The 16,164-nt window shown below is 39.8% G+C and overlaps 1 protein-coding gene across 3 annotated transcripts in view; it reads left to right on the top strand.

Annotated features, from left to right (window-relative positions):
• Nucleotides 1-16,164, top strand: part of XRCC5 (X-ray repair cross complementing 5) — an 86,761-nt gene that overhangs the window by 43,148 nt on the left and 27,449 nt on the right. For 2 of the 3 annotated variants that reach the window (XM_070771898.1, XM_070771903.1), the window contains exons 15-16: nt 4,750-4,843; nt 6,279-6,348. In XM_070771898.1, coding sequence (XP_070627999.1) covers nt 4,750-4,843; nt 6,279-6,348 — 164 coding nt within the window. The remainder of the gene's footprint in view (nt 1-4,749; nt 4,844-6,278; nt 6,349-16,164) is intronic. The other variant, XM_070771908.1, reaches the window with a different exon arrangement.

The following is a 16,164-nucleotide window of genomic DNA, read 5'->3' on the forward strand; positions in this document are numbered from 1 at the left end:
TCCACCACACCCCTGCACCTGGTCTCCTGAAAGACACTTGCTGCTAGGTTTACTTCAGCTTGGCAGTCCTTTTCTTACTTGACCTCTTTGTAACACTTGACGTTGTCAGTTATTCTTTCCCTCTTGAAATTCATATATCTTCCTTAACTTCAGCTTCTCCAGACTTTTCTTTCTAAACCTCTGACAGCTCCCTCTCAGATTCCTCTGGGGCGGCTTTTCTTTCCCCATGAGTCTTGCAGATTGATATTTTGTAGATCTCTTTCTCTGAAAGGGCTGACATTTATTGGATACAGGTATGTTCTGGGAGCTTTACGAGTATTATCTGTTTGGATCCTCCTGGCCACCCTATGAAGTAGGTTCTTTTATTTACTCCATCTTAAAGCTGAGGACCCTGAAGCTTAGAGAAGATAAGAAACTTGCTCAGGATCACAGCTGGTTAAGTGTTAGAGTGAGGATTTAAACGTGGTAGTTCGACCCCAGAGCTTATACTCTCAAGGATTATGCTGTGTTGCATATCCTAAGACCTTAATTATTTCACATATGGGTCTTCAAAAATAACTGAACACCTGTCTATCCTAAAATATTTCCATCTTATCTACTAGAGCTTAACTGTCTACAGATAACTCAAGGTCAATATGTCCAGAAATTACTTTATCACCTTCTTTGTCTTTCCACACTCCTTTCAGCCCTCTCTTCATGTTATTATTTTCAATTTTTTAGTGAATGACACCTAATTTCTAGGGAGTCATCCCTTTTCTTCACTTTCCACATCCAATTGGTTTACCAGGTTGATTTAGATTTACCTCAAGTTTACTCCTTTCACTTCAGGTTAGTATAGTGGCTAATAGCATTGATTTTAGAGTCAGATAGATTGGATCAGGAGAAGGCAATGGCACCCCACTCCAGTACTCTTGCCTGGAAAATCCCATGGGTGGAGGAGCCTGGTAGGCTGCAGTCCATGGGGTCGCTAAGAGTCGGACACGACTGAGCGACTTCTTTCACTTTTCACTTTTATGCATTGGAAAAGGAAATGGCAACCCACTCCAGTGTTCTTGCCTGGAGAATCCCAGGGACGGGGGAGCCTGGTGGGCTGCCGTCTGTTGGGTTGCATAGAGTCGGACACGACTGAAGCGACTTAGCAGTAGCAGTAGCAGCAGATTGGATCAAAACTCAAACATTTCTTTTTAATAGTGGTCAAAATCGGCAAGTTGCTCTGTGCCAAGCTGTGATAACAAATACCTGCCTTTTAGGAGAGTCATTAAAAGTACAGGGTTAGCTGTGGACCCCTCACTGTGTGCTTAAGACAAAGTCAGGCCCTTTTGACTCTTGATTTTGCTCATTTGTAAAAGGACAGTTTATAATAGCTAACTCAAATGCTTGGCATCATGATTAATGGTAAGCATTTATTTAAAAAAAAAAAAAGGTTAGTTCTTACTGGCATTGCCCACTGCCATTGCTTTTATGTAGGTTTCACTTTAGCCTGCTTTACTGATACAACCCCCTTGGCCAGTTTCCCTCATTCCAGGCTTCCCCTTCCAGTTCATTCTGCAATCTGCTATCTGAGTGATTTTTTAGAAAACAAATCTGATCACATCACTCCCTTGCTTAAAATTCTCTAATGCAGTGATTCTTCATCAGTGTGTGTTTGTGTGTGATGGACCCTTTTATCTTCTAATAAAAACTATGAACCATCTCCCCAGGAAAATGCCCCAACATAATAAATTTTGCATATAATTTTGGGTGGTCACAAATTCCTTGATATCCTTCTTGGATGCCTGGTTAAAAACCTTTGCTCTCATGGCTTTCCATTACCTTCAGCTTCAGATCAAATTCTGTTACACAAATGAGAAAACCCAGATACACAGAAGGAAAAGAAGTATCTATCTTGCTAACTGGAGAACCACTTTCTGTCCTCAGAAGTTTTTATGCCTACAGTTTAGATATTTTCTATGTTTATCTCTCACTACTTCCCAGCTTGTGCCTCATGCCCCAGCCCGGTACAGCCTCTCGCTGTTCTCTCAAAGGGATGCACTGCTTACCACAATATTTTGTTAATTGCCTGTTTATATATTATCTTTCTTATTTGACTGAACTTCTTGAAGGTGATGATTATGTATTCTCGTGCTGGTACTCAGCCGTGTCTGACCCTCTATGACGCCAAGGACTGTAGCCCACCAGGCTCCTCTGTCCATGAGACTTTCCGGGCAAGAATACTAGAGTGGGTTGCCATTTCCTTCTCCAACCTTACAGATTATAAGAGGCTATATTCATAAAATTTGCTAATCTGCTGCAGAATACTAGGATAGGACAGATAATTTGCAATTGTCTACTTCCTAGTTTTCTGCATAATAAAAATTGCTAATGGTTACAAATTTTAGAACCTAGAGCCTAAGAGTAAATGAACTAAGGTATATGTACTTGTAAATGAGCTGCTGCTGCTGCATCGCTTTAGTCGTGTCCAACTCTGTGCGACCCCATAGACAGCAGCCCACCAGGCTTCCCGTCCCTGGGATTCTCCAGGCAAGAACACTGGAGTGGGTTGCCATTTCCTTCTCCAATGCATAAAAGTGAAAGTGAAGTCGCTCAGTCGTGTCCAACTCTATCGACCCCATGGGCTGCAGCCTACCAGGCTCCTCCATCCATGGGATTTTCTAGGCAAAAGTACTGGAGTGGGGTGCCATTGCCTTCTCCGTAAATGAGTTACAAGGTATATACTCATATATGAAAGAAAATGAGAAAAGGAGAGACAGCAACAAACGGTCTAGGGCCCCAGCATCCAGACGCAGCAGCTGTTAACACTTCTGTGTCTGCCGTGACCTCGCCTGGATGATGTGTACTTTCCAGGGCTCAGCTCATTCTTAGATAACTTGGGGATGAGAGTCATTGCACTTTCTCACTTCAAATAGACATTACGAGTTTAATATATATAAATTTCCCATTAATCCTGTTAAGTGTTTCAATCTTGAGATTATTAAATGTATTTTTACTGCTTCCTGCTCTTTTCTGGACTGGCCTTTATCTGCCCAGTTCTGGAGAATTGGTATGTATGTTTTCTAATTCTTCCTTCCCTAGAATCTTATTTGGGAGGGTTGAAGCAGTTCCTCCATGTGATTTGACCTTGTGTTCTCACAGAACTTAGCTTTGTATGTTTGATGCTTTTTAATACTACTGTATAAGTTAATTTGTACTTTTGGAAGAGAAAATGTGAATAGTCGATATATGCATGGTGTTTTTCATCTTAGTGTTTTCCTGAGGAACAAACTGAAGGTCAGAGAGGACAGTCACTTACTAGACTCTAAACGTACAAAAATTAATACAGAGTCAGTACCTTCAAGAAGGTATAAAACTCCAGGGCTACCCAGTAGCAAAAACTGAGACTAGAGTCTGGATGTTTTTAATCTGTAGATTTTCCCTGAACCCTCTTATCTTTCTCTTGGGAAGAGCTGGCAAAGGTTAACTAAAGTGGCTGTGACTTTTTTTTTTTTTTTTTTTAAGAACTACTCAAATTCTGATAGAATTTCATCCTTCCTCAGGTTTGTGCATTTTCCCTTGTTTTCGTCAGCAAGGTTTTGTGTGTTTGTTTATTCTGCTTGAAGGAAAGAGCTCTGAATGACTCACCCCTTATCTTTTCTTTACTTCTCAAAGGGAAGAAGGCAAGTGGTAAATGGGAAAGATGTCAAGTAGTAAAACTTTTCATTCGTGTTTATAAGACTGTAACGATGACTTTAGTTCTTTCATCAGGCTGGAAGAGGAGATTCATTATTGAAGTATTATTGAATAAGCTAACTTCTGTCATATTTTTCTTTGCTTTACTTTTAGGATAACCTCTTCAAGCCTTACTGTCTGGAAGTTGGGCTTTTGAATAAAAACATCCCATTTAGAATCGTAGTTCTTAGTTACTATTTTCCCTTCTCATTCAACCATTTCTTGGCAGCTTCTCTTCCCCCAGATTGACTATTTGGGAGAAAAATCTTCATGTCTGTCTCTTCTGTAGCTTAAGTAAGATTATGGTCAGAGTCTTTGAATCTTTCTTGTCCTTTGCAATTAACCTGACCTCCTCTCGACTTTAAGGCAGACTGTTAAAGCCAGCCTGTTACTTGAGGCAAGATGTTTGATACACTTCTTTGGAGTCATCATTCCCTTATCACACAGATGCTTTTGCACTCTCTTAGCATATTGCCCAAAACACAATTAGGTTTATAAAGGAACATATTAAAAGTTTTCTTTTGAAAGTGGTTTTTTATAGTTTAAGACTTCTTTAAGAGCACGCTCTTGCATATTTAATTAAGGATTGTCTAGTAAGTTTTGACAGCTGTAAGTAGGAGCTTATAAAACTCTCACATTCATGATGAAGAAGATAGGTTATTAGACACAAAGGTCTTCTATGTGTCTGGAAAGCTAATATTACTAGCTATCAATTCTCAGGTAGAAACTAGCAAATAATAACCGAAGGGTAAATGGGTTTCGTGCTGAAATGTGAAGTGTCCATGACCTGTGCTTGCAGTTTCATCTTTCGAAAGGGCTTTGTGGTGCAACTGCTGATTAAGCCCTGGCCGCTGCAGTTGCTTGGTCTGTCAGGAGCTTGGAGCCTGGGAAGGGGAGGCAGCTGCTTGTAAAGGAAGACTAAGTGTGGCTACTTGGTTTTGATTCTTGAAAAATAAATTTATACTTTTCACATCAGCAGTTCTGGGTTTTGTATTGTTTGTTCTATTTTAAGGGGAGGAAAAAAACCATTTATTTCTTTTCTAGTCATGAAGAGGGACCCACCTGTAAAAAACTGAAGACTGAGGAAGAGGAAGCCCACTTTAGTGTCTCCAGTCTGGCCGAAGGCAGTGTCACCTGTGTAAGCAGAGCTCCTCTGCTGTGCTCCCTCTTTTGGGGAAGTTGGGACTTGGGGAGTTGGCATCAGTTTCTGTTGGTCCTTTGATGTAGCACTTTCTCTGGTCCTTTCAGTATGTAAGCCATGTTTGTCCATCCCACACTTCTTCCTTTCTTCTTTTAATTATTGTCCGTGAATCACCTGTAGGATTATTTATATGATATGTAGTATCAATACATAGAGCACTATATACAGCATGAAACATCACTTTGTAAAGTTTTTCTGGTGACTTCATTTTGCAGCTTTCTGTTTAGTCACAATGGTAGGATAAGTGGGGGCTTAGTGATAGGAGTCTTATCTCCAAGTATATTAGCTTTAAGAATATAAGTCTCATTTCCTTTCTGATGTACAACTCACTAGTTTAGGATTTCTCCAAACCATGTATCCTTTGACACTTGAGATCTTTAATGGAATGGTTTTTGGAACTTGAACCTATTGCCTTATTTTAAGTGACATTGTTTTGAATCAGTGGATCTTAAAAATTGTTCTTTACTACTAGCCAAATAGACTAGAAAGGGTAGCTAGTATTAGGGCATGCCTTTTCCCCTCCTGAAAAAGCAATGCTCCAGAAAAATTGAATGTCTAAAATATTATTTGGATTTTAGTGCAATATCTTTATAGTAAAGGGAAAAAAAAAATCATGACCTTTTTTATTCTCGAAGCTCTTCTGATGCTATATAGAGCAGACTGGAAATCCAAGTACTTTTGTACCAGCGTTTACCAGCCTTTATAGAACCCCATTGTCTTCTCCCCCTTGAACTCAACTTAGCCCCTATTAAGGTTGCGATCAGAAGATGAGAGACACGGTCATGATCAGAAAGTGCCATATAGCGTGGCAGAGACTTTTGTCTTTGGAACTCTCCAACCTAGCACTGATTTGTTTTTATTTTGGGGCCATGTTTAATTTGGGCATGTTTGAATAGTCTACCAAGGTTTCAGTGCCACAGGTTTGATCAGCAGCAGTCTCCAGAAAGGACAGTTCAATGAATCAGGGCATCAGGCTATCAGTTCCTGTATCTCTTAGTGGGACAGAGATACTCTGAACTGACCCTGCACCGCAGCATCCTCCCCGTCCTAATTGGTTGGGTATCAGGATGGACAGGTAGTCTGCCTGGTAAGCTAAGCTGCCTGGTGCCTCGGGCGTCAGACTTCTGACCCCTCTGGAATGAAGTCAGTTTGCATGAGGAGAGGTGAGTGGAAGTACAGACAGACGGCAGCCCTTTGAACACAGGAATCTGCTAGTTTTTAACAAACCATGGAAATGAAAATGAACAGGAAGGGCCTCTCTTTGTCTTTGCCTATTTTATAAGAACACACTACATTAAGCTGGTTTGTCTTGCCTGGGGTACTTCCGAAAAGAGACGTGATCTGCAGGTTTACTGTCTGTGGTGTCTTCTAGGTTGGAAGCGTGAATCCTGCTGAGAACTTCCGTGTTCTAGTGAGGCAGAAGAAGGCCACCTTTGAGGAAGGTAAGAGATATGCCGTGGGCTTTGCACTTAAGGAAAGGTGTTCGGTTAGGTGTGATTTAAGTCTAGACTAATAATTGTCACTTTTTGTTACACTGTTTTATAGAACGATTTTCTTTCCTGGTAGATCTTTGTGACCGTCCCTTGTTGGTGAGCTCACCAAGGCCACAGTATGAGCACAGGAAGGTAGATTTAGCACTGGTATTTTAAACAGAGAAAAGCCAATTCAGAGGTCTCCCTGTTAAGAAAACAGTGGGCTGGAATCCTGTAGCTTTTAGTTCCACTTCACTGAAGTTCTCTGGGAATAAAACATTTTTGTGTCATATCCTCCCATTTTCTGAGACATAATTCTTGTTTGCTCCTAAGAGTTTGAGCCCCTTGACAGTAATCTCAGAAAGACCTTTCTCCTGCCCTTAGATTTGATCATTCTGAAATTGATTACATCCTCATATTTTTCTTATCAGATGAAACCTAGAATTCCATTTAGTCTTGAGCTGATACCAAAGCAACTTGAAGGGATGGATAGAGGGTCTCGGACTGACTTTCATTCACTTGATTGCATTCCGGTTCCTGTTCTTTTTGCCTTTAACAAGTGGCCTCTGGCAATTGTAATCCTACAGCCTTATATATATAACAGTATTGTATTCATTATTGCTACCAAGGGTCAGGGCCTGTGAGCTAAATAGAGGCTTGAGGTAGAGGCTGAATCTGTGTTCCCCTGGGGGACAAGTGCTTATCAAAGGATTTTCCCAATAAAAATCATTTTTTCAGAAAATTCTGGTACCAGTTTTGAAGCTCTAATATTTTCTGTACTTGCTCACGTGACTGCAGGATTGCTCTGTAGGGTATTGAGACAAAAAGTGAGGTTAGGGGCCGGTGATGGGGTTCAGAGAAGAGGGAGGCTGCTGGCACCATAGAAGTGGAAAAATTGAAGCTGTTTCAGGAGAGGAGGGAATGAGGAGAAACAGGTAAGAGGAGAGGAAGTGAATAAATTTGCATAAGGGTGCAGTGTTCTACAGTATATTCTCAACTCATGACTGAGGATATTCTTCAGTGTTGGTAAAACTCTGGGATGCTTGGCTTGAGTGCTCTGCCTGGGGAAGTTGGTGAGGAGGCAGAGTTTTGGGTCTGGAGTTAAGTTCAGGCAGAGCAGAGAAAGCTCCTGAGAACACCAGATGCCAGAGTCTAAAGAGGTCTTGCTGCGATTCATGGGGTCGCAAAGAGTTGGACACGACTGAGTGACTGAACTGAAAGAGGTCTTGAGAGAGTAAATTCTTGAGAATTTGCTTATATCTTAGGAAGACATTGTTTTTCCTAAGCTAATTGGGGATCAAAGCAATCTTGTGAAAATACAGGGGCAAGTGACCCCTCAATGGCATGTAGATCGCAATGTGTTCATGCTCAGTCATGTCTGACTCTTTGTGACCCCATGGACTGTAGCCCGCCAGGCTCCTCTCTCCATGGGATTTCCCAGGCAAGACTGCTAGAGTGGGCTGTCATGTCCCTCTCTAGGGGATCTTCCTGATCCAGGGATCAGAACCTGTGTCTCCTGCATTGGCAGGCAGATTCTTTACCGCTGAGCCACCTGGGAAGCCCATAGATCACAATAGGTATTATCATTATTCCCATTTTACAGGAGGAAAATCTGTAAAACTGGAAGAAATGAACTTCCCCCCAAAATCACACAGGGATTCAAATCCATGTCTCCTTCAAATACTGAATTTTTCTACTTAGCAGTACTATTTCTCCTGATTCCTAATGCCGTCCTTTCCTATGCTGTTTATTTGTTTAAACGTTATAAGGTCAAGCATCTCAAACCTGTGCCCGTAGCTAGGATTTTGGTCAGTAGACTGTTCTTCCCTGTTGAAGGTGACTGAGTCCTGGCACACTGCAGCATTGTGATGGTGGATGTCCCTCTGGACCTCATTCCGGAACTTGGTCAGTCAGAGATCTCCAGTGACCTCACAAAAGCAGACTTCCTGCCGAGCTGCAAAAAAGTGGGACTGCCCACTTGTTAGCAGTTAGTTCTGTCTCATGGTCCTCATTTGACTTCCCTTTCTTGCTTCAAGCTTCAGAAATTTTGTGTCTTCATTCCTTTTCTACCTTCCGTGTTCTTCTATTTGAACATCTCTTGGTGAGCCAAGACTCACCTTGTAAGCCTGAAGAGCTCTCCCAAACTTAAAGCTACCTCCCTGGTTTTGATCTTCTAGAGATCTCTGCCTTGGGCAGGGGAGGCAGAAGTCCTTCTCTCCTCTCCTGTGTATCTATTTTTTAAATGGAGTGGCCAAAAATGTGATTAATAATGGGTAGTTTTACCCTTTGTTAGAACTTGGCCCTTTCACTTCTGTTATAAACCAAAGTATGGGTGTAATTCCTTTGCCCTCGAACCAATGGCAGAGTCATCCAAAACTCTCAACTCAAATAGTTTTGTGATCCTGTCCCCTTGACATGAGCAGTCAGCAGCACACTTTCTTTTCTGGTTTTTAGTGTAAGCGATGTTCCTTGTCCTAAGCTTACTGGCATAGAGCAAGTAACACCAAACCCCAGGAACGTGTTCATTCTGGCTGTTGATGCTTCTCTACTGCTGCTGCTGCTGCTGCTGCTAAGTCACTTCAGTCGTGTCCGACTCTGTGCGACCCCATAGACAGCAGCCCACCAGGCTCCCCCGTTCCTGGGACTCTCCAGGCAAGAACACTGGAGTGGGTTGCCACTTCCTTCTCCAATGCATGAAAGTGAAAAGTGAAAGTGAAGTCGCTCAGTCATGTCTGACTTTTAGCGACCCCATGGACTGCAGCCCACCAGGCTTCTCCGTCCATGGGATTTTCCAGGCAAGAGTGCTGGAGTGGGGTGCCATTGCCTTCTCCCTGATGCTTCTCTAAGAGGTCTTTAATTCTTATGTGCCCTTCTCTTTCTGGTCCAACTTTCCTCCTTCCTTGCTAGCCACCTGCCATTCTGTTACTACAGTTTTACAATAGAAAATTCTTGACCACAGCTCTGTATAAAATAATCATCTCTCAGTTGTGAAGGTGGATCTGTTTCCCTCACACAGTATTCATAAGCCCGTCAGTTCCATCATCTGTGGTGTCTGTTATGTGCAGTTGTGAGTTATTGAGAGAACCTGAATCCACAGTTCTCGGAGACCCCTGAGTCGTGACGAGGTGGCGGAGCTCTGTTCCACCAAAGTGAATTCACAGGAGCGTGACTGGTTAAAAAACAAACCTGTCAAGAAAAGACATCCTAAGTAGGAATAGTATGGACTCCTCTTTGGGGTCTGATATCTAAAACGTCCTAAGTTGCAGTGATACGGACTCCTGTTTGGGGTCTGCTATTTAACATCAGATTTATTTGCAGTGAGTGTAACGTGCACAGCCATTTGATAGATGATGATCACTCAAGTCTGTGGCCACTGAGGTGTTTCATGATTCTCACATCTTTTTCTCTCACTTTGTTTGGATGATGTCTCATCCTCTAGTCTGCCATCTTCATTCTCCAGCCTCTTAGTCTCATATATCAAACAACATCCTTCCAATTTTAAAGGACATTTCTTAAAATTTACTTCTGTAGGATTGCCCAAAACTAGGCAGAATGTTATTAACGCAACTAGTAATGAAATTATATTATTCAGCAAAGTCAAATAATTTCTTTCAATTCTGAGAGTAGAGCACTGACCCATATGATTTTCTACCATGAATCAAGTCTAACCTCTGGGTTCTCAATCCAAGTTTCTTAAGGGATCTGGGAAAAAATTCCCATATGTGTGTGTTTTATGTATTTTCTTTTGTTAATGGTTTATTAATCTAAGCTATGAATCATATAACCTATCATACCCCTTTCTAGATAAACATAAGAAAATAAAAAATATAGCCTTTATTTGTTTTGCACAGAGCAAATAACAGAAAAATAGCTTCTGTTAAATACCTTAAACATCTTGAAAAAAAGGATACTAAATACAAACAGAACTAAAATTTTTAGTATTGTTAGCCCTATAAAAGTTTTTTTTAACTATTTGACATACTTTATTAGTTTTTCCCAAAACAACAGTGATCCATCTGATCATTGGAGAGAAAATACATGATTACAGATTCCAGAGATTTAGTCTATACTTTTATATTTTTTATTAACTATTTTCCTTGTCCTTCATTGACTTTCTTTTTGACTAGTTTTAAATTGTTACACTCTAAAACTTGATGATCCATGCTTATTTTATACCTCACTTATCAATGTGAATTTTAAAATGAAAGCTCATTTGGAATTGTAAAGGACCCCTGCTAGAAGGATATGCTATTATTTGATGTGATAATTGTGTATCAGTGACCCTTAGGGTCTTGTTCATCTTCCATGTGGCCCATGGGTTTAGGCCCAGAATGGTTGAGATGACTTTCCACAGATTATTGCAAACGTGTGAATCAGATTCAAGAGCTAGTTGTTGCCTTTTGTGGCCTAAACATCTCCATCGGTTGCTTACATTTCATTAGATGGTACACAACTGCTCTGAAGTTTACATTTTAATATAATAAAATTCATTAACCAAATAATTCCAATGAAATCATTGAAGACAAAAAAGAAAAAATAGAAAAGACATGACATAGAAATCAAAGACTAGCACATACACACAACCACTTTATAAGTAAGTGTTTTCAGTTTTCACATTTGTCCCTAAAAGGCTCCTGTCCATTCTTACCCAGCTTCTAACATCTTTTCAAATTCATGTCAATCTGTGGATCAGAGTATCTCTAATTACAGAGTATGGCTCTTGTAAATTGTAGCCTAGCTGTATGTTAAAAATGAGAGCATGCAAATCAAAACCTGTTTGCTAATAGGTAAGCTCTCTCAGTAAGCACCAAGATTTCTTCCTGAGAGCATTAAAGGGCACCTATGTGTGATACACAGCATTTTCAGTCTCCCAGTGTTTTGTTTTCTCATGCCAGGTGGTAAAGTTGCTTGTCTTAAACTTGCTGAGTATTTTTTTTTTCCTTTTTTATTTTAAAAATAGAAAGGGTGTTTTTTTCTCTGGCTGAAAATGTGGAACTCACGTGAATGGTTTCCCTGTGTCAGAACAGCTGGAACACAGAGTTCATTGAAGCCTGCATGTAATGTGGTGACCCACTGGCTTGCATTGCTGACCCGTGCCAGCAGTGCAACCAGGCAGTGCTCACAGTTGGCTCTGCTGGAAACACAGAATTAATCATGGGTTCTCTGGAAAAAGGGTCTGGTATCCAGCTTGCTGTTGGTGTTCACCCTTGCAAGAAGTGCTAATGAGAGTGATTTGTGAAGCAGAGAGCTGTTGAAGCACTTGTGACAGTTTGGTTCTTTTTCTTCATTGCCTGTAATTCACGGTGCACAATAGATCACTGTCATGCAGGGCATTGTACTTGGTTCTCCTAGTTGTCCTTGAATTGAGCTATCTTTCATGTAAGCCCAGCTGATTGAGAAAGGAAACTGATTTCTGATCTTGCTGATCTGCAAACTGTTGTAATCAATGACTGAAAATGACTGTAGCAAACATCAGAAGCTCTTAACCAATTGAAACGTTTAGGAAAGGATGTTAGTCTTTTGTTAAAATAGCCACTAATAGGTTGAAATGTGTTAAGAGGAACTCAGAAACACCTTAAATGCAGTAAAAGTGTTTTGGTTCCCCCGACCCCACCCCACCTTCAAACTGCAAGCCCAGGGCAAAAAATATGCTGACGAGGAAAGAAATGCTAAGTATAATTTGATACTGTTAGTCCTGTCTGTTTCCATGTCTACATAAAACTTTAAAAAATGGCATACTTATTTCTTGGGCCAGAAAAGGGAAGGAATTTGGTTCAGGTATAGAACACAGTTCCAGCAGGGCTTGAGAATATTACCAGCATAGATGTCCTTGGATATAGAGGGAAAAAATCAACTTTTCTTTTTTTTGCAATTCCTTCTGGACAGTTGGAGAAAAAAAAAAACTTTTAGTTAAGAGTTATGATTAAAGGCCTTGCTGTAGACTGAATTGTGTCTTCCCCAAATTTGTATGTTAAAGCCCTGACCCCTCACGTGATGGTATTTGGAGATGGAGCCTTTGGGAGGTCATTAGATTTAGATGAGGTCATGATATTGGAGCCCTCATAATAAGATTAGTAACCTTTATAAAAAGAGACACTAGTTTGCATTCTCTTCTCTCTTCTCTTTCTTTTCTCTCTGATGTGAAGGTGACTGTTTGCAAGCCAGAAAAAGGGCCCCCACCCAAACCTGACACCAGCTTCCAACTGTGAGGAAATAAATTTCTGTTGTTGAAGCCAGCTGGTCCATGATATTTTGTTATGTCAGACTGAGCTGGCTAATATAGGCTCGTTTTCTTTTCCTTTGTCAGATTAAGCTGCTGAAATCCTGTATTTTATCTCTTTGTCTTTTGGCAGTAATGAGACGCAGCCATAACACGCAGGACGGTCACTGCACAGTGTTTCCCTGGTAGGCCATTGGAGTCAGGAGCCGTTCCTCATACGGGAACTATCAGACTATAATCCTCTTGCCCTTGGAGTCTAGGAGAGTTCCCTTGGGACATTAAGGACAAGATTTATTGTTTGAGCTTTTTAGTGGGTATTCTGTAGTAGAACACCTGGTGTCTGACGCCTTCTATCTGTGGTAAATCTCCACAAATCTTTAGTTAAATTGCACTTGTTTATTGCCAGTTTTTAAACAGTTTATTGAAGTAGCATTTTCTGCTATAAAATGTACTCATTCTAAGTATAATTTTGTGATTCTTTATAAATAAAAAAGGTTATGCAATCATCACCGCAACCCAGTTGAGAAACTTTTCCCTCAACTCCTCAAAGTTTCGCTTGACAGTTTATAGTCAGTTCTTTCTCACCACCACCTCAGCCAACCACTTTCTGTCTCTATAGATTTGTCTTTTCTGGAGATTCCATGTAAATGGAATCACTCAGTATGCAGGCTTTTGTGTCTGGCTTCTTTTATTTAGCATAAGGTTTTTGAAGTTTGTCTGTGTTGTAGAATGTATCGATAATTCTTTTTTGTGCTGAATAATATTCCATTTTAATGAATATGCCACATTTTGTTTATCCATTCACCAATTGATGGATATTTAGATTGTTTCCAGTTTTTAGCTATTAAGAATAATGCTGCTATGGATATTTGTATGTTTATATATTCCTTAGGATTTTCTACTAACAGGATCATACTGTGCAAATAAAGGCAGTTTTACTTCTTCCTTTGTGACTTGTATTGCTTTCAGTTTCTTTTTTTTTTTAAATTTTACTGGCTAGAACATCCAGTACAATGTTGGCTTTTTAGTCCTTCACCATTAGTATAATGTCAGTTCGAAGTTTTCTCAGATTCCCTTAATCAGCTTGAAAAAGTTTTCTTCCATTCCTAGGGGACAGAGAGTTTTGCTGTGAATGAGTGCTGAGTTTTATCGGGTGCATGTTCTACATCTGTGAGATGATTACATGGGTTTATTTGTCTATTTATATGGTGTACTGTATTCATTGATTTTCAGTTGTTAAACCAGTCTTGCACTACAGGAATAAATTCCAGTCAGTCATGGTAAATAATCCTTTTTGAATGTTTCTGAATTCATTTTGCTCATATTTTGGTAGAATTATTTTGTGTATATGCATAAGTGATACTTTCCTGTAGTTTTCTTGTGGTATCTTTGTCTGGCTTTGGTATCTGGGAAATGCAGGCCTCGTAGAATGAGTTGGGAAGTATTCTTTCCTCCTTTTCAGAATTGGTATGGTTTCTTTATTAAATATATGATAAAATTTGCCAGTGAAGCCTTCTGGGCCTGGTTTCTTTGTGGGAAAGTTTTTAATACTAATTCAGTTATTTTACTTATGATAAATTTAGTCAGATTTCCTATTTCCTCTTGAATCACTGGTGGTAATTGTATCTTTATACAAATTTGTCCATTTCATCTGCGTTGTCTAATTGCTGGCATAGCATTGTTCATATTATTTTTCCCTTATAAATTTTAAGTTCTGTGGTTGTTAGGTATATGACTGCTTTTATTCCTGATTTTTACCAATTTGTATCTTCTCTTGGTTAGTCTAAATAAAGTTTCTCTTTTATAGAAGATCTAACTTTTAGTTTTACTGATTTTCTTCATTATTGTTTTTTTTAATTTCATTGATTTATGCTCTCATCTTGATTTTTCCCTTCCTTTTGCTTGCTTTGGATTTAATTTGCTCTTTTTTTAATTTGTTGTGGTAGAAGTTTAGATTATTGATGTGAAACTTTTTTCCTAACATAGGTATTTAAATCCGTACATTTCCCTCTAGCCAATTCTTTATGCACCATAAATTGTTTTTATTCTCACTTAATTAAAATACTATCTAATTCCTTTTGTGATTACTTTGATCTTTGGATTATTTAGAACTGTGTTGTTTAATTTCCAAATACTAGGAAACTCCCAATTTTATTTCTGTTGTTGAGTTTTAATTTAATTCTGTTGTGACCAGAGAACATTTCAAGTGGCTTCAACTCTTTTACATTTATTGAGACTTATTTTATGGCTTAGCATTTAGACTCTTTTGACAAATGTTTCATATGTCCTTTAAAAGAGTATCTATTCTGTTCTTGACAGGTTGAGGCTTCTGTAAATGTCAAGTTGATCACTTTGGATGATAGTTTGTTCAAACCTGTACCTTTGTTGATTTTCTATCTAGTTGTTTTCCATGATGTTTTGAGTATAGAAGGTTATTTACCTCCAGACCTTGTGGGCTAGTGAGACCTTTATAATTTTTGCCTCATCTAGCTAAACAACTGTCTAGAAACCCAAGTGAATGTCTACTGCTGCTGCTGCTAAGTCAGTGTCCGACTCTGTATGACCCCATAGACGGCAGCCCACCAGGCTCCCCCGTCCCTGGGATTCTCCAGGCAAGAACACTGGAGTGGGTTGCCATTTCCTTCTCCAAAGCATGAAAGTGAAAAGTGAAAGTGAAGTCGCTCAGTCGTGTCCGACCCTTAGCGACCCCATGGACTGAAGCCTTCCAGGCTCCTCTGCCCATGGGATTCTCCAGGCAGGAGTACTGGAGTGGGGTGCCATTGCCTTCTCCAGTGAATGTCTATAGAGTACCAATAAAGAAACATTGTCAATTCAAATAATAGGGTGTATTTTAAATAAAGGTCTTCAGGTATTGGAGTTTTAAAAAAATAAACGTAGGTATATATATCACAGGATTATGTTTGTATTTCTGAATTCTCTGCTTCGTGGGAGGAATTCATTTACATTAGTAAAGTATTGGTCACTTAGTTCTGTCCAACTCTTTGTGACCCCATGAACTATAGTTCACCAGTCTCATCTGTCCATGGAATTCACCAGGCAAGAATACTGGAGTGGGTAACCATTCCCTTCTCCAGGGGATCTTCCCAACCTAGGGATTTAACCTGGGTCTCTTGCATTGCAGATTCTTTACTGCCTGAGTCACCAGGGAAGTCCCTTACATTAGTAAATGACAAGCTTATACAGTACAGGGAAAACCGTGGCAGTTTTAGGAACTTGTTAGCAAGTCTCACTTTAGTGTTTATAGATTCGGAAAATCAAAGATTTCATTGCTTCCGCCTTTCATTTGTTTCTTCTTTGTGCCATTTTTCTCAAGCATGGGTGTATTTTGTTTGATTCATTATTTGTCTCACACATAAGGTTGGATTATCCCACAATGGTCCCATTTCTGATTACTCTTAGATGTACTACAATGAAGCCACTTACAAATTGGAATTTTAAATGTGAGGAATTATAGAGGAGATTGAATCTATAAACAAAAGATAAAATTTGCCTTCTACAAATCTGATTCAAATTGGTAGACTTAACCTGAAGGCCGGTAGGTGAAA

Source organism: Bos indicus, chromosome 2 (assembly GCF_029378745.1).
Source record: "Bos indicus isolate NIAB-ARS_2022 breed Sahiwal x Tharparkar chromosome 2, NIAB-ARS_B.indTharparkar_mat_pri_1.0, whole genome shotgun sequence".
Taxonomy (NCBI): domain Eukaryota; kingdom Metazoa; phylum Chordata; class Mammalia; order Artiodactyla; family Bovidae; genus Bos; species Bos indicus.